The following is a 24845-nucleotide window of genomic DNA, read 5'->3' on the forward strand; positions in this document are numbered from 1 at the left end:
TCCCCTCATTTTCAACATGTTTTTGGCTCTTCCCTGTCACAGGCACTTGGCCCACCTACACAAGTTGGGTATCATTTTTACCTGGAGACAAAGGGGGACGTTTGGTGGTAGGAAATTTGTCCCGGTGTGGTGATCCCACACAAAAATGTGTGAAAAATGTATTTTTTTTTTCTTTCTTCTTTTTTTAGCTAAATTTGAGGTTTGCTGAGGATTCTGGGTAAGAAAACACTGGGGGATCCACGCAAGTCACACCTCCCTGGATTCCCTTGGGTGTGTCTAGCTTTCAGAAATCTCTGGGTTTGGTAGGTTTCCTTATATGGCTGCTGAGCCCAGGCCCAAGAACAGGTAGTTTTGTATTTGATAATTTTGATGTGTCCAGATAGTGTTTTGGGGCATTCCCTTTCTCGGGCACTAGGCCTACCCACACAATTGAGGTACCATTTTTATCGGGAGACTTGGGAACGCTGGGTTGAAGGAAATGTGTAGCTCCTCTCAGATTCCAGAACTTTCGGTCACCCAAATGTGAGGAAAATGTTTTTTTTATTTTTTTGGGCCAAATTTTGAGGTTTGCAAAGGATTCTGGGTAACAGAACCTGGTGAGAGCCCTACAAGTCACCCCATCTTGGATTGCCCTAGGTGTCTAGTTTTAAAAAAATGCACAGGTTTGGTAGGTTTCCATAGGTGCTGGCTGAGCTAGAGGCCAAAATCCACAGCTAGGCAATTTCTGAAAAACAGCTGTTTTCTGCGTGGCATTTCCTGTCGGGCGCTAGGCCTACCCGCACAAGTGAGGTACCATTTTTATCGTGACACTTGGGTGAACGCTGGGTAGAAGGAAATTTGTGGCTTCTCTCCGATTCCTGAACTGTCACCAAAATGTGAGAACGTGTGTTTTTTTTTTTTTTTTAAATTTTAATCCAAATTTTGAGGTTTGCAAAGGATTCTGGGTAACAGAACCTGGTGAGAGCCCCACATGTCAACCCATCCTGGATTCCCCTAGGTGTCTAGTTCTGAAAAATGCACAAGTTTGGTAGGTTTCCCTAGGTGCAGGCTGAGCTAGGGGCCAAAATCTACAGCTGGGCAGATTTCAATGTAAAAATGTTATGTGTCCATATTGTGTTTCCTGTTGTGAGCATTAGGCCTACCCACGCAAGTGAGGTACCATTTTTATCGGGGGACTTGGGGGAACACAGAATAGGAAAATAAGTGTTATTTCCCCTTGTCTTTCTCTACATTTTATCCTTCCAAATGTAAGATTGTGTAAAAAAGAAGTCTATTTGAGAAATGCTCTGTAAACACCTTATCTTGTGCCCATTTTGGAAATACACAGGTTTTCTTGATACCTATTTTTCACACACTATATTTCAGCAAATGCATTGCTGTATACCTGGTATAGAACGTTAACCCATTGCAAGGTGCAGCTCATTTATTGGCTCTGGGTGCCTAGGGTTCTTGATGAACCTACGAGCCCTATATATCCCCTCAACCAGAAGAGTCCAGCAGATTTAACAGAGTATTGCTTTGAAAAAATCTGACATTGCAGGAAAAAGTTATGGTAAAACGTGGAGAAAAATGGCTGTTTTGTCACCTCAATTTCAATATTTTGTTTTATTTCATTTGTTACTTTCTGCAGGAAAACGTTGTAGGATCTACACATTACCCCTTGCTGAATTCAGAATTCTGTCTACTTTTCAGAAATGTTTAGCTGTCAGGGATCCAGCATTGGTTTTATGCCCATTTCTGTCACTAACTGGAAGGAGGCTGAAACCACAAAAGATAGTAAAAAAGGGGTGTGTCCCAGTAAAATGCCAAAATTGTGTTGAAAAACGTGGTTGTCTGATTCAAGTCTGCCTGTTCCTGAAAGCTGGGAAGATTATTTTAGCACTGCAAACCCTTTGTTGGTGCCATTTTCAGGGAAATAATTACAAGTCTTCTTCTGCAGCCCTTTTTTCCCATTTTTCTTTTTTTTAAACAAATTACATTTTTGCCGAATTTTGGCTAATTTCTTGGTCTCCTTCAGGGGAACCCACAAACTCTGGGTACCTCTAGAATCCCTAGGATGTTGAGGAAAAAAGGACGCAAATTTGGCATGGATAGCTTATGTGGACAAAAAATTATGAGGGCCTAAGCGCGAACTGCCCCAAAAAGCCAAAACAAAGGCTCGGCACAGGAGGGGGAAAAGGCCTCGCAGTGAAGGGGTTAAACGTTTGTGTAGAATCTGTGTCCAAATATAAAATGCAAATAACTAGTTTAGAGCTTTCCTAATTATCATTTTCCTTCATAAGAGCTGGAAATCGTAATCCTTATCTTTTCTGAGCCCAATGGTACTACTAAAGAGGCAATGCATGTCCTGGTGCTAAACCACCCTTACAAAATGTTATTAACCTACTGTAAATCTCAGGGAAGGGGTTTAAGCAAGTATTAACCAGCTATAAATATTTTTAAAAATCAGACCTTGAATAATGATATACTTGTAATATTAAAAGCAATACCTAATCATTCAAGTCGACACAAAGTACCCCATAAATATGTAGGGAAGTTCATCTTTACCTTTCCTTTAGAAATTGTTTAAAATAAAAAAATAAAAAATAAAAAACATATTGACCCCTCTTCCTTCTCGTAAACCTAATTGCAATTAAGAATCTGCTTAGGCTAAACACTATATATGGCGATGTATCAGTTTTCAAAATCCTTAGTGCATCAAAATACTTCCTAAAACCCAGGTTGGGTAAATCGATTTCCTTCTAGAGTTAGCATATACAGTATAGAAAATTAAAACAAACACAATGTTTTCCTCTGCTTGAATGGCGCATAATGTAGAGTTACGATCACTAGAACCTTGTCTTTCAGAATTCCAACTCTCTATACATGATTTAATTTGGAGGATATCAAAACAGAATTTCATATAGAGTTTTAGCTAATTGAGTCTGCACATCATCCAAACAAGGTTCAAAATATGGAATAGGCGTAACAGGTAAAAATTGAGCAGTCAGCATTTCCAATCTAGGATTTTAGTGTTTTGCATCACACACATTACCTATAGACCAGTTATAGATGATTTTTCGAGTGAACCGTCGGAGATAAGGGGACATTCCAGAAGGATCCAAGGCATAGTTTGGCATTATTAGCCGTACACAGCCACCTGCAGTGCTGCTTCTTATAATGCAGCTGCTTCGGCTTCATACTTATATACTTCAGTGGTCTGCGAGATTGCTTTAGATGTTATCTCTCGATTTTCTTCAATACTGCCAAGCAAATATGGGCTAGCACAGCTTTGCTTCTGTCTGTGGGAGGACCAAAAAAGCTTTGAATCAAGTGTGATACCCAAGTAGTCAAAATTAGATATCCATTGTAATGCCTGCTCTTTCAGCCCAATATTTAATTTGAGTGTCTCGTGAGGTCGAATAACTATATATTTGGTTTCATTAAGACTAATTTCTAGATCCTTTGTATCACAATAGGCATTACATTTATTGCATAATCTCCTTAGGCCCCTCTGGGTCTGTGACAGCAAAATTGTCATCTGCAAAAAGTAATGCAGAAACTGGAACCCTATTGAGCTTTAGGGAGTCATGGTTACACTCCTGTAGGGCTTCTATAACGTCATTTACACTAAGCGAGAAGAGGGTGGGCGCTAGCACATAATCCTGTCTCACTCCCCTGTTTATTAGGATAGGATCAGTGAGCTCGCCCATGGGACCCCAACGAACTTTGGAAAAATTATCCTGAAGCAGCCTGATTATTTGCGCTAGAAGATCTTACTCGACACCTTCATTCTTAAGAGACAACCGCAGTGGGCCCCTTGGGACAAGTTCAAAAGCTGCCTTTAGATCGACAAATGCTATATATAAATGACCGCCCTTCAGCTTAATGTACTTTCATACAATACATAAACTTCTGAACACCTGGTCTAATGTACTAACCCGGGGCCTGAATCCTACTTGGTAGGGTAAACTGATCTTACTTTCCTCAATCCAGTCATTTAGCCTGTTCAAGATCTATCTGGCATATCTTTTGTGAGTTGTCTGACGCTCATAGGCCTATAGTTAGCTGAATCATACCAGTTTCCTTTTTTTATAGCTCAGCACTATTTCTGCTCCTTTCCATGTTTCGGGGACCAAAGCACCTGAAGCAACCAAGATGCATAAGACAATAGGGTGCCCAAACGGATTTGTTGTCTGTCAATAAATCACTGGGGAACTTATCTGGGCTTGGGCCTTTCCTACACTTAGTGTTACTAGCCAACACTGTCTCATCTAAAGCAAAATAAAGTTTGTAGGTCCTACCAATATTTTAATCTGGCAGTGATTTTTGTGAGGGCAAGGGAAATTAATCTTCAAGCTCTTTGCCCTGAGAGTACAAATTTGAGAATTGATGAACACAGGTTTCCCAATCTAAGAAGTGATCAGTTTGAGTTTGTTGATCCTTATTCACATAAGCTATTATTTTCCAGAAAGCTGTACTGGCTTTATATGCACTGGTCAGATCACTTCAGTTGGCATCATCCCAGCTCCTTTTTGCAAGGGTGACTATTTTCTTGAAGTTGGCCCTTGCCTCTTGGATAGAGAGAATGCATTTGGACTTTATGCCCTCAATTTATATAGGTTTGGCTAGTGGCAATCTTTCATGTACCAGGGATTGTACAAGGCTTCCTTGCTGGTTCCTTGTTCTACAGATTCTCCACAAAGTATGATGTATGTCAATGCATATGTCTAAGGTTGGGTAATCAAGAAATGGGGCTAAAGTATTTGTAAAGGCATTATAAATCTTAGTCATAGTGCCATGTTTTGCCGATACTAATGGCCACTTTATCATTCTGCGATTGTTCCCAATATGTGGTGAGATCAAAAGTGAATCTTCAAATTGAGATGGTATCTCTGCAAGAAATTGACATCACTAATGCAGGTGTGAATGATCAATATCCTCTTTCGTATCTACCTTGAAGTCCAGCATTCTGGCCCACAGAGACACACTCATAAGTATGTAATCAATGTTTGAATGGGAACTGCATCTTTCAAATGTAAAAGAGCTAGGCTTACGAGATGTTTGAGCCTACCATCGCAAGCTTGCAACCTATGTCTGATTGTAAAATGGGCCATTTGCATGGCGGCCACAGTACATGGGACTGAGGTATCACTATCAAGACTAGGAATTCCTCAGATCACAGCCTCCTCCTTTATGACAGAGTTCAAGCAGATTTTGATATTGACATCCCCTCCTAAGGTGACCAAACCACTAGGGTTTAAGAAAGGCATCTAGTGACTCTATTAATGGGGACTCTGTATTGCTTTTCCTTTGTCGAAGCTAAATGTTGAGTAGGTACAGCTGAAGGTCATTCTGTGAGTTTATTCGTAATCCTAAAATATCACGAAAATCCATTCTCAGAGTATCAGTGCAAACATTGAGCGAAATTTTAACCCAGAGGACAAGCCATCCCTGACTGTCGACCACTGGAGAAGGGGTTAGCATTAACAAATAATTTTTTGTATCCTGGCTTGTAAGGAGGCTGTAATAGCCAGGTTTCCTGAAACAAAAAAAACAAAACTGCTCAATATACTCTTTCCAATCTGGGTCTATCAGTTCATCTCTCGAACAAGCTATATTCCATAACTCCAGATGTACAGACTCACTTTATTTCCACTAGGCCTAGGAGCAGGTGAAATCTGCTGCTGTCTTTGTGTTCGAACCCTGAAAGTATCTTATTTTCCTGTTGCTGCACTACCAAATTTTGATCTGCTGTGTTATCAGAGATTAGACTTTTTGCCAAATAATAAAAAATAAATAAAAAAATCCTTAGTTGGAGGTGCATCAAAACGAAAGGATGAAATCCCATCCCCTGTGACTGAGTCAGCTGCCTCCAGGTTTTCCAAAGTGTATCTTATGGTTGATGTACTGGATGGGGTAGTCCTAAACGAGGCTGCATGTAAGAGGTTAGTTAATTTAATGCTGGTAGACTTTTAGATAGAGGGGATCTAATTTTGATAGAAAGTAAACCATCCACTATGTCTTTGAATCTAAAAGCGTGGCAAATATTATCAAGGTCCCCTCCATTACCGGAGATGTATTCCATTTTAAATCTAGCTGATCTTGCAACCAATGTGCATTGTTGTTCATGCCTGATCCAATAGATACTTTGTTTTTTAATGAATCCCCATCCTCTCTGGTGGTGTGCCTCAGTTTGGGGACATTTGTCAGGTACTCTCTGTGGCCGACATTCCTTTGTAGGCCTTTGTGTTGTTCATTGGAATGATGACCAAATCTAGGATGAGCTATCCTGTCACTGAGGTATGTTCTACGGGGTAGTCTCTCACTATGTGCATCATAAGAATAACATTGTGGTGGTTTGTATTGTAGGGGCACTTCAGTGCATCTGAGATCAAGAGCCACCTTAGGATCCATTTGCGATATTTGCCCTTTAAATTTCCGATCAACACTCATCGAAGCACTCCTTTTTTGGCCAATGTGCCTGTGTAATCTAGCTATTCAGTGGAGTATTTAGGGTATATGATGGTCTAGGTGGTCTGCAGGGTGTCCTATATGTCCTGGCGCTGTGGCTTAGCGCTATTATGATTAGTCAGACAAGATGCAAATCCCCTGCAAGCAACTACTCGAACCCGCCCTTTGAGCTTCAGTGTGTGCCACCAATGTTTTAACTAGCCCTTTTAGATTCACACCCTCTTTCATAAGGGAGTCTATTTTCAAACTTAGGGGGTCATTCTGACCCTGGCGGCCGGTGACCGCCAGGGTCACCGACCACGGGAGCACCGCCAACAGGCTGGCGGTGCTCCCGAGGGCATTCTGACCGCGGCGGTTCAGCCGCGGCCAGAAAGGGTAAACCGGCGGTCTCCCGCCGGTTTACCACTGCCCTTGTGAATCCTCCATGGCTGCGGAGCGTGCTCCGCAGCCATGGGGATTCTGACACCCCCTACCGCCATCCTGTTCCTGGCGGGTCTCCCGCCAGGAACAGGATGGCGGTAGGGGGTGCCGCGGGGCCCCCGTAAGAGGGCCCCGCAAAGTATTTCAGTGTCTGCTAAGCAGACACTGAAATACGCGACGGGTGCAACTGCACCCGTCGCACCCATGCAACTACGCCGGCTCAATTCTGAGCCGGCGTCCTCGTTGCAGGGGCATTTCCTCTGGGCCGGCGGGCGCTCTTTTGGAGAGCGCCCACCTGCCCAGAGGAAATGTCTGAATGGCCGCCGCGGTCTTTTGACCGCGGTGTGGTCATTCAGCGGCGGTACCTTGGCGGACGGCCTCCGCCGTCCGCCAAGGTCAAAATGACCCCCTTAGTCCCTTCATTCCTGTCTTGCTCTGGGTATTGAATAGCTCATTGAGGGATACAGCAACATTTGTGGCGTTCTTAGATGGTGGAGGGGCACGGGTAGTAGCTGGGTGGGTGGTGTTGCAGACCTGGGGACATGCTTCAGTTGCCTATGGTAATTGGAGTGAGGCCAGGGGCAGAAATCTATTTGTGCAGGTAATTGCTGGAGATGCTTCCACCTCTCCAATAACAACTGAGCTGCTTAGAGGGTGTGCAATTTCTACTTAGTGGGCCACAGCCCTGAGTTGCATCAGCTGGTGTTACATTAGGAGCATCAGTTGAGTGGAGTTCATCTCCCTGGTCCTCACTAGAGGTGTTTGAAAGAACTTACCTACTGATAGTAGGTAGTTGATCAACATTACGTTTTTTTTATTTAAAAAAAGTGTTTTGAAATTGCACAGGCTGCCCTCTTTTCTATTATCACCCAACATTTTCTCTACTTCTTCATTTAAGTCTTCAGTTTCAGGCAAAGTGCAATTGTCCCCTACACTTTTTCCAATTGTAAGGGTTTTCCTCTCCGAGATCGTAACTCTAAAGCCTTCTGCTTCACCTTATTAGAGATTATTGGTCTGAGGACACCAGCTACCCCAACTGCTCCCCAACCGAACCCAACTTGTAATACAAATTTAAAAATCAATATAAATTAGTCAGTCTAATCAGTGTACAATATGTGAAATCAGCAGTTAGAGACAAGTATAAACAGTATATTTTTGGTATAAAGCTGCTTGACTCTGGGGAGTTGTAGATGACTGTTTTATTATATGCTACTTTGCAAAATAGACATGGTGGGGGAACAGAGGAATTTCAGTCAAATCGGAACCAGTTAACCCCTGGTGTTAGTTAAAAAATAATAATAATTATTATAAAAGAAGAAGAATAAATACCAGGCAATCCTGAGATTAAAATCAAGAGGGGTGACTGAGCCCAGTCTCTTCTGGGCTATGACTGGTGAGGGCGGCTTACCCTTGGCTGGGCTTTGTACACATGTGTCCGTAGCCGGGTTGATATCTGTGTACATTAGAGTGCATGGGGGTTTACTCTTATCCGCCCCTTCACAAGTACACCAGCACCTTCCCTGGCACTTGGAACTATAGGGCTTGGAGTCCCCTGAAGCCAGCAAACTGTGTCCTGTGCAGCAGGGGATATGTCAGCGCTTTATAGCGCAAGGGGGGTTTCACCCCCCCTTTCATACAGGTGTGGCGGCGCCTTCCGTGGTGCAAGGATCTAGGGGGCTTGGAGTCCCCCAAAGCCAGCAAAATGAGTCGCCATCTGATATTGCAACAAACGGGGCGCAATAGGGGCGTGGATCGTGTGCAAGGAGGCTCTGTGAGTGGCTGAACACTCAGGGCATTTCCCAGTTTGTCTACCACCTGGCAAGATCTTTAAATGGTTTGGCAACCTCACTTACCCGCTGGTGCCCTGTGGATTGTGAATGGCAGTTAGTTGGAAGTAAAAGCTATGGGGAAAAAATCTGGCTAGGTCAGTACAGAGAATTTTGTGTGTTGGAATTCCCAAGGCATTACTCACTTGGACAGCCTTCCTTCTCAGTTGTGTCTCTGGGGCTCCAGTATGTATTTCTACTCCTACCTCTCCTTCCCAGAGTGCTGAAAAAGACCAAGACAGAGACTTCTCAAACCTTGCTAATGGCCCCAGACCAGGAAAGTGTGGCACCCTGAACTTCTGGCCATGATAATTTGTCCTCGAATCACGCTGCTCCTTTGGGAGGACCCCCTGTCCTAAATGCAGGGCTGGATCCTGCACCTGGGATTTCCCAACCTATACCTCCATGCGCAGAGACTGAGCAGTGACAGTTGATGACCTTTGACCTTCCTCCCAAAGTGATAGGTGTTCTTTTGGCAGCCAATTGTCAATCCACTAAAACTGTTTGTGCAGAACGCTAGGAGAAATTAGTTGTTTGGTATTCCACAAGTAACATCCACCCCTTGAACGCACAGCTTTCTGCTCTTGTTTTGTCTCTGTAGCCCAGCAAGGCCTTGTGGTAACAGTAAAGGGTTACCTTTCAGTGCTTTAAGCCTTCCTTTTTTAAATCGCTTGTTGCGATCGATTTGTTGAGAGGACTGATCCACATGTTCCCGAGGGCTCCACTTGTGCCGCAGTGGAACCTTCATCCTGATCCTTACATACCTGATGTGCATTCCCTTTGAACCAATGCACAGCTGTCTACCCTGTCTTTCAGAAGAAAAAATTACTTACTTTTGGTAACGCTTTTTCTGGTAGAAAATATCTAGCTGCCTCACCCACCTCCAAATTCTGTGGATTGGAATCTTATGGTCTGGTAATAAGATTCAAAGTCTCCGTTATGCACACCGCTATTCTGATTTCTGTAAGCTTCCTTTCAACATGCAGCTGGTGATCAGAAATAAAAGGGACGTTGGCACACAGAGGAGCCACAAATATAGGGACCCGATGTCACATCAGAAGCTTTTGAATTGCTTCAAAGGTTCCAGATCCAGTTTGCTGCCTGGGGAAATTCACAATGTGAGGAGTCTGTAGTGAGATGGCATTGCTTTTGCATGAACCATTTGAGTCTGTATCCTCTGTTGGCATAGACTGCTGACTTGAAAGATTTCTTCGTTGCAAGAAGGAGCTTTGTGCTTATCTTCTTCGGCCAGTCTCTTTCATCCTTATGATTCTAACTGAATTTCATGTAAATCAAGTAATTGTCCTAGTTTTTTCTACCCTTACTCTGGTTTCATAAACTGGATGTCTCCAGAGCTCTCACATTTTATCTCAATAGAAAAAAAAATGTTTAGGCTCTGAGCATTCTGATGTTTGCTTACAGCGATCTTACTGCAGGAAATAATGCAGCTAAAGCAACTATTGCTGGGCATATAATATTTCTTTATTATGATGTTGGAATAGGGCAAGTTCCTTGGAGAACATGCTTGTTCTACAAGGGCAAATACTGCGTTGGTTCCCTTCCAAAGATATGCACATATTCTAAACATTTGTAGGGCATAAAAATGGGCTCTCTTCCTGCTTTTTGCAGAAATGATTGGCCAGACTCATGTCAAGAAAAGATGCGCTGTAGCATTTTTAGGATGGTTGCATCAAGCAGTCTTTTTTTAATTTTTTTTATCATTAACCTGCAGATGCAAGATGTGTTGCTTTACCAAGTCTGACTTCTATGATGTATTTATTTAGCTAGGTCAGTGACATTTTAATTGTCGATTTATAGCTTAACTGCTTTGTTTGAATGCCTAAGCCTGTCAAAAAATAGTCAGTGTTATTCACCTATTTGCCTTTGCTTGTTCTTTTGTATTAGTTTGCTGTTACGAGAAATTGAATTTACAGTTTTTTTGGTTCAGAAACTGAAGATCTGCAGGCAAATAACTTTATTAGAGAGCAACAAGAATATTTGCCCTTTATCAAAAGTAGTTATAATGGAATATTTTGCTTTGTATGTCTTTTAAGGATACCAAATAAACTAAGGCAAACTTCCTCTATTGTCTTGCTTTTTTAACCATCTTCTAAAAGGGTACGCATAATTGTGCTAATGCCATCTATTCTTCAGAGGTGCACACTTTAATTTGATCATTATGATTATCATGAAGGGAATCTCCTAAATTCATATAAACCACTCATCTGCAATTCAAAAAAAGTGTACCATTTTAAAAACAGCATGTTTGTTCTCTCACAAAATGTGATTTGTAAGTAAGAAATCTACAGAATGATTAAATATAACAAGCTGTTAAACATCCAAAAAATATTGTCTAATCAAATCTAACCTACTCAGTCATACCCATCAACCTTATCTTTCATGCCTACTCAACCTGCATATCTAACTACTATTCTTGCCTACCATATTTAACCTAATTTACCTTACCTGCCTTAACTGACTTAATATATCTTCTGTATCTACAATATGTACCTTTCTAATCTAATTACTGTACATAATCTTACATGTGTAATCAGTCATATACACATAACATAGCTACAAAACCTACTTACATTCCAACCATATTTGACCTTTAATACCTGTACCATATTAGATGTATTTTACCCAACTTAAAATACCTACAATATCTTGCCTACCTTAGGTACTCATCATACATGTATATCTTACATACTTATCATACTTAACAATCTTGACAAACCTACACACCATACCTACTTGCATAAGTTACCTACCTTACCTATCCTATCTCTAACATACCATACCTACCTACCATACTTAACTACCACAGTTAACCTACCAAGGATACTTAATATAGCCCCACCTCTGCGGCATATATATCTTATACTTGCAAGAGGATTTATGAAAAATGACCAATTATCCTTATAGTATTTCAAGCAACAGTTTAATGTGTTGCATTCTGCTACAGAAAGCACCTGCAACTAACTTGAAGGCCCTCTAGTAACAGCTTAAATACTACAGCCTGCATCAGAAAGTACAGGTTGTAACTTTTGAAGTGCATGAAAATGTGAATGTCCTTGCTTCTTTAAAAAATAGCGTGACTAAGTGTCTTTGGAACGTTTAATAAAGGCATTTCTCCTTTCTGTGAGCTTTCTTTCTGTAAGGCTTTTAGAAAGAACATTCTCCTTGTTAGGATGTTGAACCATATTACCCATGAGAGGACAAGTTGTAACTACATCCCCTTTTCTCCTAAGCCTGTAACAATAACTGTTGCTTTTTGCAGCCCATACCTACCCAAACAAAACAAAAAAAACTTATTTTTCGTATACCCCACTGCTGCAGTACTAGTTGAATATTTTTCAATAATGGCTAATGTTAACAAACGATCACAAAGCTAAAAACTGCTTCATCAACTCTAATAAAGTACCTCCATGAGTGCTGCAGGAGTTCTGTGCAGTTTACTTTCAATTGGTGTGTTTTCTGCTTTTAGGTGAGCCAGAATTCAAATACATTGGGAACATGCATGGCAATGAGGTGGTGGGGCGGGAGCTGCTGCTCAACCTCATCGAATATCTATGCAAAAATGTTGGAAGTGACCCAGAAGTCACCAAAATGATCCAGGACACTAGGATACACATCATGCCCTCCATGAATCCAGATGGATATGAAAAAGCTCAAGAAGGTAACTCTCAATGTTCAATGTGGTGTCAATTTGTTTTTCATACTGGGCAAACTGTGGTTGTGTGTTATTTGCTCATTAAATTCTTAATTATTTAAATACCTCACAAAACTGAAAAGTAAGACTACTTACTGCTTGAGATAGCAATATAATTAAATGTAGTGAAGGTTCTATGGCATCCATTAGAGCGTTCTACAGATGAATTCTTTGTGCCCCTGCAGTACTATATCTAAAAACGTATATTTTGATAGATAAACCTGAGGCACAGGCATAAAGGGCTTTACACAGGACACCGCAATGTGATGAAATGTGGAATCTAAGAGTAAAACTGAACAGAGTTCACCAAATCATCATTTCTTTTTTATCAGTTTTTCAACTTTGTTTATTCAGGCATGCCAGTCATGATTCCAGTATCAGCCTAGCATTGTAGTGGTGAAATAATAAAAATTATTTTGTGTGGCCTCTGTAAACAGGTTGACTGCCAGGGTGAAGAATCAGCTTCACTAGTACCACCATTTTTGATATTGGGTTTGTAAAATAGGGTGCAATTACTGGTCGAAGAAGGAAATTCACCCACAGACAAAGCACACAGTTTAGTTGATAAAACGAGGGGGAGCACTTTTGGCTTGATATCACCAGTTCAAAAAGAAGTCAGCTTGGTTTGTGGCTCTGATATCTGTAAGTGTTGTTTGTAAGAGAAGGGTTAAGATTTGGGTGACATCTTAGCCAATAGTCACCAATTCCCAACTCTGAAATACTCACTTTTGTAGTTTCTTAGGGAATTATGTGGCCATAGGTATTCATTACTGAGACCCATACTTTCTCCATACCCCCACCCAGCCTGTGTTATACCTTGACATTGGCAGAAGCTGACAAAGCTGGCACCTTGTGATCTTGATGGGGTTGGTAACTCCTGCTAGTGGCCCCATCACAATTATCGGGGCATTCGTAATTAGACCCTAAATGGCTATAGGGTTTCAGTCTGAAGACAGTGATATTTTCACAGCAGTGCTTATACACGCCGCTGGCTGGTGCCATGTAACTATTCACTGACTTTGTTCCACCCCGAAAGTGACTGAAGGGAGCCAGAAAAGTGCCACCCCTGCAGGATGGCTTCCTTTCCTTCAAGCCTTTGTATGTGATTCAGAGCTCTGCTCTTTTGACAGTTGACATGTTCTTTTGGAAATGTTTTTCAGTGTTCAAGGGAACAGTGTTTGCTGAAAACTGAAGGGTTCAGGAAAGATGTCTGACAGACCGGCATAAGGTCTGCCTCTGCTGTTTTGGGGCACAAAGGAATGTGCCCTAATGCAACCAAAGGTGATACAGGACCGTAAAGTGAAATTACATGGCACTGAACACCAAAAAAAATATTTGACGCAAGTCCCACTCCTGGTCTAAGATGAGAGCATGGACTCATTCTCAAGACCACTCCCCCAACAGTTCTTCTTCTTTGTTGAGGTGGTTGTCTGGTAAGTCAAATAAGAAACTCAAGAAGTGGGACTCAACCTCCATTGCACCACTGTTTGTCCAAAGAGAAGTCAGAAGTGCGTCTAGATGTCAACTCTTGCACCTGATCCTCCAATTCTACTACGAACACATTGTTCCAAGCTTCTCCAGGCCATTGGTGTCACCAGAGCAAGTTGAGGCCTTTAAGGTGACCACGCTCCATAATTTTGGCACTCTTCGGCTCTCTCCGGCAAGCCTTGTGGCACAACTGATTTGCAGGGGCCTCCAGTTGGATTACCAGCTGTGGGTCCGCCTTCATCACGCTTTGATCCTTAAAACCTGCCTCAGGTCTGTCTTGACACGGGTGCCATTGTCAACCTCAGCACTAAGATCCACACTGGTTTTCTCTTCACAGAGAGGTCCCAATTGCACCAGAGGAAGAGTCCCTGCTGCCTCAAACTGAATTTGCTTCGGACCCAGACTGCGGGTCATGCTGTGACTCTACTCCATCACACCTGGTCTCAGCATGCTCAGATTCAAACAAAACTCTTCCGTAAAGCCTTCCTCAGAGGCTTTATCATCTTTTTGGTTGACATTCTGATCAGCTGGATAATGACCGGTGTGATTTACTTCCACACTATGTTGACATATACAGACTTACAAGAGTCCAAGGGCTTGATACCTCCCGGACACACGAGGTATCACCCATGGGACGCCCAATGGAAACATGCACATCTTTTGCTGTGGTAATTAAACATGCTGCTGAGGTCATGGACCTGCAGCTACACAGTTAAAGTAAAAACCAATGTACTGACTGAAGTTTTGTACCCAGGGCCACCTTTATCTGAACCATTTATCCTATTTAATCGACCCTTGACTGACACATCCTTAAGGGTACCTGGGCAAAGCCCTGCTCTTGCTCCCCAGTAAATAGACAAATGGCCATGCGCCATAGGCCTGCACCAGGTGACCAGGACTTCCTTTCTCAACTCCCAACTCCTGAGTGTTGCATACAACCCTCTGGACAGGGTGTCAACGTGTTGAGGCGTTCTTCAACATAGGGATATTCACCGCCTCTGCTTGGCATTGCTTTCAGTCAGTGTGGTCTGCTTGTTAGACTATTATATATACACACACCCTTTGGGATGTGACCAGCAAGGTCTTGCCAGCGGTTCCAGATGAATTTCAGACTACTTTGGCCCAAACCATTCAGGTCGGCCAGCACACAACCATATGTCATTCGGGCTGGTGTGGACACTACTGACTGCTTGTGGCATGCTAGGGGCACTAATGTGGTGTTCTTCTGTCACACATGGATGAGATCCACTTGCTTTTCTGGGAACTTGCAGACATCCCTGATTAATTTGCCTTTTGATGGCTCCCACCTTTTTGGAGAAAAGGCTGATTCTGCCCTTCTGTGCTTTAAGGAAAGCAGAGCTACCATTTGTTCTTTGGGCCTTTCAACTCCTGCCTGACACATTCCACAGCAGTTTCTCCCCTTTTGACTATATTCCAGAAGGCTAGTGTATGTGCAGTGCTAAGCCCTGCCACCACCACAATAGTCACCCCCTTTCGTGGCTGGGGATCCAGCAGACGTTGCACAGGTCATCAGGGACACTCCCTATTTTGTACTTCACCCCATCAGCCTCCAAGCCACATTAGCTTACCTTTAGTGGCTCACAGTCACCCTGTAGGAAGCAAGATAAGATCTTTTTCTTCCAGAGTGGGAGACAGTCGCATCAGGCAGATGGGTCCTTCCTTTGCAGCCCCACCTTACAGCCTGCATCTCTTGCAGCAAAATAGTATTGGCCAAAAGAGCCATCAAGATGGTCCTGGATTTGGGGCTTGCTACCACGCCTCCTAATTCCTTGTCCCGAAGATGGCTGGAGGCCTCCGTCTTGTTTTAGATTTTTGCCCTATCAGAGCCTTCCTCTAGTAGAATGTATTCAGAATGCTTTCTTTGGCCCAAGCTCTGTCTACCCTGGATCAAGGCAACTGGATGATTGCTTTGGAACTGCAGGATGCATGCTTTCATGTGCCCGTCCTGCAGTCTTGCAGATGCTACCTGCGGTTTGAGGGTGGCCAGGAGCATTTGTCCTTTGTCCTTACTAGCACCCCTCCGATGTTCATGAAAATTATGGCAGTGGTCACCGCATGTCAGTGGAGGTTGAGGATATCTGTTTTCTCCTACCTTGAGTTCATGATCCTGATGGTGTTCTCCAGATGATGTAAACCTCCTAACATCACTGAGGTTCCCAGTCAGCAAGCTTAATTTGTACCGGACTCCTTTGTAGAGGCTTTTATTTGACCTGTTCTGGACATGGAGCTGTTCAGGGCCCTTCCTCCATTGCAGTGAGCCCAAGACCTCCGGGCTATGAACCTGATGTTTCGGCCTTATGTGTGATTCTCAGTCAGAATTACTTCAGACCTTCTTGAACTGTTGGCTTCCCACATCTTGCTTGTCCCCTTTGCCAGGTTTTTGATGCCATATCTGTAGTGAGACCTCAACTCTCAGTGGGCCCAGCACTAAGTAAAACTGTCAAATGTCATCCGGGTTGCAGTGGAGACTGCTCAAAATCTGCAGTGGTGGATATTTGACCACTGGTCTGCCCCCTCTTCCTTCTCCACCCTGAGTTGATAGTGACAACAAATATGTCCCTGCTAGATAGGGTGAGAGGGCAGAGGGAGGTCAACTGATGGAGAAGATCAAAGTTCTCTGGCAGAATCCTGGCTCTTGATAAATCTGTTGGAGCTACGGAGCCATCTGCTTGGCATGAAAGCCCTTCCTGACTTCTATTAAGGGAAGCCTGGTGCAGCTTGTCATGGACAACAAGACTTCCCGGTCGTACCACAACAGACTCTGGATTTGGCTGGCATCTCATGGGACTCGGTTTGTCATGAACCAGGTGACGGGATCTTTAAATGCCAAGGCAGAGAAGCTCAACTGTCAGTAAATAGCAGTTCCAAAGAATACTCTGGTCTAGGACATTCATTTCACCTAAAGTGGAGCACAGGACTCCTGCATGCCTTTCCACCACTGCCTTTCCTTTCCCAAGTTCTGGAGGCAATCTGGAATGGCTATGCACACTTCATCATAGTGGTTCCATATTGGGCTAGGAGCGTGAGGTGCCCTGAACATCTGGGCATGAGCATTTGTTCTCTCGTCAGGCTCCCACCGTCGAAAGGTCTTCTGTCGCAGCACAGCAGGGTTTTGCACAGTTTACACCTCCATGCATGGAGACTGATTGGAGACAGTTTACTGTATTTGATTTTCCATGGAAAATTGTGGATGCCATTTCTACACCCAGGCGTTCCTGTACAAAGCCCATCTTCACCGAGTGCTTGGACAGATTTGTAGCCTGGTCTGCATCAAAGACCCCTTACAAGTCAAACTGTCGGATGTTTGTTTTTTCTCTAGCTTAGCAAGATCTTGCAGTTGCCACTAAAAAAGTTATTTGTTGGCCTTGTAGACTTTACCAGGCCTATCATACTTGTTTAAATAGCCTGTTGTGATGCATTTGACACATTCTTCCCTCCCAAACTGTGATGCTGAAGTGGGATCTTAATCTGGTTCTCACATTCCTCATGCACTTCATTCGAGCCCATGCACAGCTATTCATTGCATCTTCCTACTCTCATAACTGCTTTTCCCATTGTGATCACTTCAGCTTGACACATGAATGAGCTTCAGACTCTGTGCAGCAACCTTGCACCAACTTCTTCGCAAACAAGATGGTGTTGAGGACCATGGAGGTCTTCGTGCTGACAGTTGTGTTATCATTTCACGTTGGGCATTTCATCACCCTCACAATTTTCTTTGCACCGACTCGCATCTCAAGGAGGAAAGACTCAATTGGATGGACCCTTAAAAAGCCCTTAGCTTCTACTTGTCGTACCAAGGACCATTGGGTGCACAGTCAGCTCTTTGTGCAGTTCTCAGGAGCAAAGATGGTAAGATCTTGCAGACAAATTCTCTATGATGGTGATAGTCCTTTTCTTTAGGACCTGCTATGCACTGGCCAAGATACACCCTCTGGAATGACTAGGGGCTATATCCACCAGAGCCAAAGCTGCTGGAACTGTTGACACCAGCGTGCCTGTTCTGGAAATTTGTCAGGCTGCTACATGAACGTCAGTGTACATGTTCACCAACCCTGCTCCTGCGGGAAGGGCATTTTGCCCGTTGTGTACTGCAGGAGTTTCTGGTCCGAGTCCTCTCAACATACCCTTCAGCTTGGTAGTTATTGTTTTGATATCCATTCTAAAGATGGGGAACCTGCAGTTAGAAGGATCCATCAGAATAACAAGGTAATTACCTTCAGTAATAAGCTCTTTCTGCTGGGTACACCGTCTGCCCACAGATTCCCCACTGCTCTCCCACGTTGTTGCTATGGAGTGGCCTCTTTAACATCTAAAGAAGGTTCCGATTTCAAGAAAATCACTCTAGCACTTCGGATTCTTTTGTGCTCTGTGTCCGAGGAAGTGGAAAGAGTTAAGTAAGAAAGTGACATCGCCGCGCAAGGGAGACTTTCTGGGGCAGAATTAATTCAGTGAAGTACTGCATGGCACCACCTAGCGCCACGCCAAAACACTGCTAGAAACATTTCTGGATCCAGTCTGGTGCTTGGGGAATATTCTAAAGTGGCGAATCTGTGGTTAGAGTATTCACCAGAAAAAGCATTACCGAAGGTAAGTAACTTGGTCTTTAAAAACAAACTAATCTAAAAGCTTGATATTTGAATTTGAACTGATAAACTATGTTCCCTTAGTTGGCCTATCATTAGAAAGTGAGGTTTAAATGTCAATTCAGAGCAGCTGTGTAAAAGGCTAATAGTTGTTACACTTACAAAATGTCCCCATTAGTGGGTTTCAAATTAAATCGTCTGATTCTTTGATAAATATACTCTAAATCATTTGTACTGTTACAATTTTTTTTTTATCTAAAAGGAGACCACTTTGGCGTAGTTGGCAGGAATAACAGCAACAACTACGACCTGAACCGAAACTTCCCGGACCAGTTTGTTCAGATCACAGACCCTCCTCAGCCAGAAACATCTGCTGTCATGAACTGGCTGAAGACATTTCCTTTTGTTTTGTCAGCGAATTTGCATGGAGGTATGCTTCCAATTTTTGCTTCCAAACTTTAAATTTGCATTAAAAGTCAAACTGAGTATTCATTGCTTCCTAACTTTGAAGAATTGCGGTGCGAGTATCTGATTATGAGGTGGAGTGACCCAGCTCTGAGTCAAGTGGCCCCTCACTAACCATCAGAAATGTAATTGCTAGCAAACCACTTTACCTGCCAAAAAACAGTGCACGCACAGTGAATGTTTTTCATATTTTAGTAAAAGAAATGAAAATGAATTGATGTGCTTGTGAGCACTATGCATGGGAAGTTGACTCCTTCTTACGCTGTTGGAAATTGTTAGTGTTAATTATTTAGGGGATGGATGTCTTACAATCAGTAGGGGTGGGTGATCAAAAGAAGGCTGCCCCTCTTTCTCTCTTTGTGGGTGTTGCCACTCCATCCCGTGTGCAGTCTTGTGCTCAGCTCCAAGCTGTACAATATCATTTTGCATTTTGGCTTCATTATTAGGAGAAACTGTTGGAGACTTGTACTTCAAGCAGTGAGAGTACCGGTCAGAAGCAGCTGAATCATCACATATATAAGGAGTTCGCGCACAGAACTCTATATGTAATAATTTGCGCCACACAGACAAAAGTGTTTAATTGTAATGCTGAGTGTTACATTGGTTTGTGTTCAGCAGTTTCTACAGCTGAATTTTGGTGAGAGCTGTTTATAGGATATTAATTTAGTGAGGGCTTTGAGTGGGCTGGTTCCGTCCGCGTCTCTGACCTAGTAGTATTTTAGAACAGACTTTGAAACTGGCCCCCTGTTGGACCCTGTATTCATGTCCTTAACTTTACCAGGAAAAAAACTGACGATTTCTGAACAATGAAAGTAATACCTGTTCAAGTGATCCATATCAGTGATTTAGATCCCATTTATATTTCACATGTTTTACTGAATCTTGCTCTCCATTAGAGTGTTAGCTATTCCCAGGATGTTGTGTTTTTTTTTTGTTGTTTTTTTTCTCAGCACATTATTCTTGCATAATGCATACAGAAACGACTGAGACCTCTGATGTTCAGGCTCAAGGCAGTGCAAGTTTTTGGCAGTGCAACTCAGTGGATCAAACATTTCTTCAGAATACATGGTCATCCAATCCTTGGCCTCTATTCAGAGTGCACAGAGGCAACCGTTGAAAAATCGAACGATCCAGGGTGGCTTTAGGTGTTTGCCAGTTATCTCCTCGATGCAATACCAAAGCTCAGAGAGAGACCAAAATACTGGTGAGTGGAACACTATTAAAATCAGACGTTTGGTTTACTTGTTTAAGCCATGCCTATAATTGCACAGGCCATGCCACTCTTAAAGACCTCCCCGTTTTTTTCATCCCACTTAAAGCCCTGACTTGAGTCTAATCAAGTACCTGCCTGGTCCACAGAACCGTTTCAGTCAAATGGCGACAGAAGATTTCTCAGCCTGTTAAAATGGTAGTTTGCCCCATTGACCACTACATAAATCTTCAGGATTTAAAGTAGCTGTCAGTTGATCAGGAAGACCAGATTCTTTATTTTCTCTTTGGTTTTGGGCCCCCCCCAGTAGCTTAGGCCAAATAAATTGAGAGTGTGGTGTGGTTTGGTTTTGCATTGCACCAGAAACTGCTCATTTTATCATGGTGAACGTGCTTAAAACACCAAGATCTTGCAAGAATAACTTCATTTCAGTAGTTTCCTTATTTTGGGATTGTTGTTTACTTTAGAACATTCTCATAGTGAGGGGGAATCCTCAGTCACAAGCACTGAAAAGTCTTGCCTATAGGTGGGATCCCTGCATGCTTTTTTTAAACTTGAAAACAAGTGTGTGTGTGTGTGTGTGTGTGTGTGTGTGTGTGTGTGTGTGCGTGTGTGTGTGTGTATATGTGTATGTATATATTTATATGCAAACTGACGCTGTCTTTTTCATAAGTGGGTTTGAGGGACTCTTGCGAGAGTCCCTCTAACTCAACCTTCTTGATATACAGATATTTTTGAGACTCAGTATATCAAACTACTGAATGGATTTACACCACATCCTAAAAGCACTTTCTGGATCAAGATCTAGCTTCCTGCCAAATTTGGTGTAGTTCCGTTCAGCAGTAGCGTGGTTTAGAAAAATCAATGTAAAATCCAAGGGGATTTTGTATTTTGGGACCTCTCCTTTTACTCAGCCGCCACTTGACCGATCACTCCAGAGCTTTCCATGCACAAACTAGACAAAGTAGCACTTTTTTTTTTTTTTTTGGGAACGTTTTGTGAATATATGTCAAACGGTGCTAAAGTTATTAGCAAAACAAAAACTAATTTCCTATGGAAACGCTGACCTAACTATAACCACCCGGTGGCAACTTACCATGTGGAGCCTGTGATTGGAAGAGACTCCATTCTGAAGATTTTCTCAAGGACTGAATATATTGTTTATGTTCTGACTACACAAGTAAAGACTGCAAAATATGTCAAACGTTTTCCACAAAACTCTAAAATACTGAGACATTATACTTTTTATTATGGCTACAAACATCAAGATCAGGAGAGACTCAGTACTCTGAAGAGAAATATGGGGGTACTTCAAAAGCCTTGGGTGAAGCTCAGATAGAGTTCACTCCCACTCCGAGTCCTCCTCTCAGCCCCCATCTCTGAGGAACCTCCGAGAAAGTCACACAAAATATCTGAAAGATACGAAAGACACTCCTGAGATAGTTATGCTGACTGGAAAAATTGCTTCAACTCAGCAAACAGCCCTCTGAACCATCCATTGCAGGAAAGGACCCTGAGAAGCCAGTTTTAAAATTGGAGTCAACAGCATCATCCTCAAAACCAGCATTGGCACTTCTGTCGACGCAGAAAACTGATCTCCATTCATCGTTGACTATAGGAATATCTGATTAGATGAGTAAAATGTAATTGAGGCTACCACAGACGAGCATCGCTACACCAACACCATCCAAGGTGTTTCAGTCCACACTGCCGACGACTGCTTAGTCTTCTGAGTTAATCCTACGAAAAACATCAAGAACTTTTATGATTACTCCCATTTCAGAAACTGCCATGCTAATGCTGCTTATGCCATAAAACATGTCACTTTTCAAGATTTCATCATAGCCATCTCTACAGCTTCTGGATAAGGAAGCGTTGCAAGATAGTGATGAGGGTGATATAGTGATGAGGGTGATATAGTGATGAGGGTGATATAGTGATGAGGGTGATATAGTGATGAGGGTGATATAGCGATGAGGGTGATATGGCGATGAGAGAGGGCGATATGGCGATGAGAGAGGGCGATATGGCGATGAGAGAGGGCGATATGGCGATAAGAGAGGGCGATATGGCGATGAGAGAGGGCGATATGGCGATGAGAGAGGGCGATATGGCGATGAGAGAGGGCGATATGGCGATGAGAGAGGGCGATATGGCGATGAGAGAGGGCGATATGGCGATGAGAGAGGGCGATATGGCGATGAGAGAGGGCGATATGGCGATGAGAGAGGGCGATATAGTGATGATAGTGGGGGGAGGAGGAAGATTGAGGAGGATTGTGAGGAGGATGATATCGAGGAGGAGGATAATGAGGAGGATACAGTCCGATCTGAAACTTAGGTTTTCACAATATTATAAATACTTTCATTAATCAAAATATGCAAAACAACCTCCATCGCTGCTTTATTCAAGGCCTCACATCAGGCTACCACTCCATGTGCGCGTTCCTCACGCAAAAACCTTCAACATTTTCAATGCATCATTCTCCATTGCTAACTCAGTCTAATCCTCCTGCCACACGAACTATGATGGTCTACTGCAGTCTGTCTCTCCTCAGTCTACAGGCCCAGAATGGGATGTTGCTAACATCCATTTCAGGGGATGTCACTCCTACACCATTTTCACCTCAGGATTACATTTGCAGTTTTCACAATCTCTTCGGAAAGGCTTCTAAAAGATTCGACATACCAGCAAAAACAATTGACTGCTTTGCTTATGATTTTATTTTAAGGAGCCTACAAGGAAATCAATAAAAGCAATACTAATTATTGACTGTATCTGACCAGAATGCCTGAAGGTCAAGAAAAATCCTGCCACAGTGGCTGCAGTTATTTCCGAGGCTTGATTTAATTAAAAAAAAAAAAAAAAAGCAAGGCCTCTGAAAATGCTTAGTCTTGTTTCGCTGACCACCCCATGCAGACTCAGTAGTCAGCCCAACAACTGTTACAGAAATAAACCTCTCCATGCACTGAGACCCCCAATAGAGTGGGCAGAAGGCTCAGCAGACAATATTCGGCAATGGTGGCAACATTAGTCAGCGCACCCTAGCAATTTTATGAGATTATGACCATCCGTTGTTGTTGGACATTGAGCCATATCTTCAGTATCTTCATGGACACAACATCTTTAGGTGTCCTTCAGCAGAGGCAACCTCAGATCCTTCCTGGAGTCCTTGGAAGGCACTAATATTCTTTTTGAGGACCTATCGCTGGGGTGCTATCACAGTCCTGTCATAAGCAGGCCCTGCAAAGGACATCTGAGAATGTCATGAGGCAGTGAGATTCAAGATATTAGTGACTATATGTAGGTGGTGATCACAAATAATTCAGAACCACCTGTGTGGAGGAAAAATATTTTTGTTACAAGCAATAGGCTGATATAACATTTTGATAGCTGGGTATTGGACTTCATAGTTAGGCCACACATTGGAATTCATTCAAAAACCACCAGCTACACCACCAACCAGTGAGCCCCATAGATATCCTTATTTGTTACAAGCAGAGATTAGCACCATGTTACAAAAGGGAGCTATTGAAGACCTCAAGTTCTAGTGTAATTTAGGCTTTTATTCTTAAATTTGTCCTCACAAAAAAAAAATATGGAGAAGTGATTCTGGATCTATAGAATCTAAAATAGTTTCTCAAGAAATATTTCAAATGGTAACTTGGAAAGAAGTTCTCAAACTGTTATACGGTTTACATGACACCTCTGGATCTAATTGATGCATATTTTGATATACTGGTTCATCGAAGGTACAGTAGATTCGCAGTGACCCATTGCCACTATCAGTTTAAAGTCCTCCTATTTAACCTCAAATCAGCTCCGAAGATATTCACAAACTGTATGGCTCCAATAGGAGCACATCTGAGAAAGCGTGGTGATCACAATTTCCTGTATCTAGACAAAGCAGATTCCACCACAGCCACAGAAGCATCAACCAGAGACTGCTGCTGCTCTTCAACAGATTGGTCCTTTTCGAAACAAGGACATATAGACTTTAATCTTGTGTAAAAAGAGCCCGTTTTTGTGAGTGATACTAGACATTATTGTGCACAAGTCTTTTCCATCCAAGAAGAGAGTTGGGCGCCTAATCACCTAGGCCAAGAAGTTACAAAAAGAAAAAAACAGTCTGTGTGGCTCTGAGTCCTTTTTAGGAGTGGTGTCCTCCTACACCTCTTTGATCCCACATTTCTGCCTTCATATGAGGTCCTTTCAAGAACAGTGTGACAAAAAATGGCTACAAATAGAAGAACAGTTTGTCATAAGTCACAAGCCAAATGAGAAAAGCCTTCACTTGGCAGTCGCAACACAACCACACCATCCGATTGTCTTTTCTCCAGGAGTGCACTTAAATCCTTAACAGACTGTCCTCCCTAGAGGTTTGGGGTGCACTTTTGCAGGAATTAGCAGTATATGGTCACCCCAATACGGGCAAATACATATCCGTATCCTGGAGTTGAGAGCCATAGCACTGGCCTGCATTCTTTTGTCCCAAGAATTAAAGAAAAAAACTCCTTGGTATTGGTTTGGACAGGCAACACAGGCATGTACTAGGTCTGCAAGCGGGGATGAACACGTTCCTGTCTTGTCCAAGAAAGCGCAGCCTATTTGTGACTGGGCCCTAAGAAACCATATTTAAATAAAGGCTGAACCTATACCAGGCA

At 42.8% G+C, this 24845-nt stretch overlaps 1 protein-coding gene across 1 annotated transcript in view; it reads left to right on the top strand.

Moving 5' to 3' along the window:
* The window catches only part of CPD (carboxypeptidase D), a 575290-nt gene that overhangs the window by 191385 nt on the left and 359060 nt on the right, over window positions 1–24845 (top strand). Inside the window, exons 6-7 of the mRNA XM_069226269.1 lie at window positions 12187–12378; window positions 18769–18936. Of these exons, the coding sequence (XP_069082370.1) occupies window positions 12187–12378; window positions 18769–18936 (360 nt within the window). The remainder of the gene's footprint in view (window positions 1–12186; window positions 12379–18768; window positions 18937–24845) is intronic.

Source organism: Pleurodeles waltl, chromosome 3_1, assembly GCF_031143425.1.
Source record: "Pleurodeles waltl isolate 20211129_DDA chromosome 3_1, aPleWal1.hap1.20221129, whole genome shotgun sequence".
NCBI lineage: Eukaryota > Metazoa > Chordata > Amphibia > Caudata > Salamandridae > Pleurodeles > Pleurodeles waltl.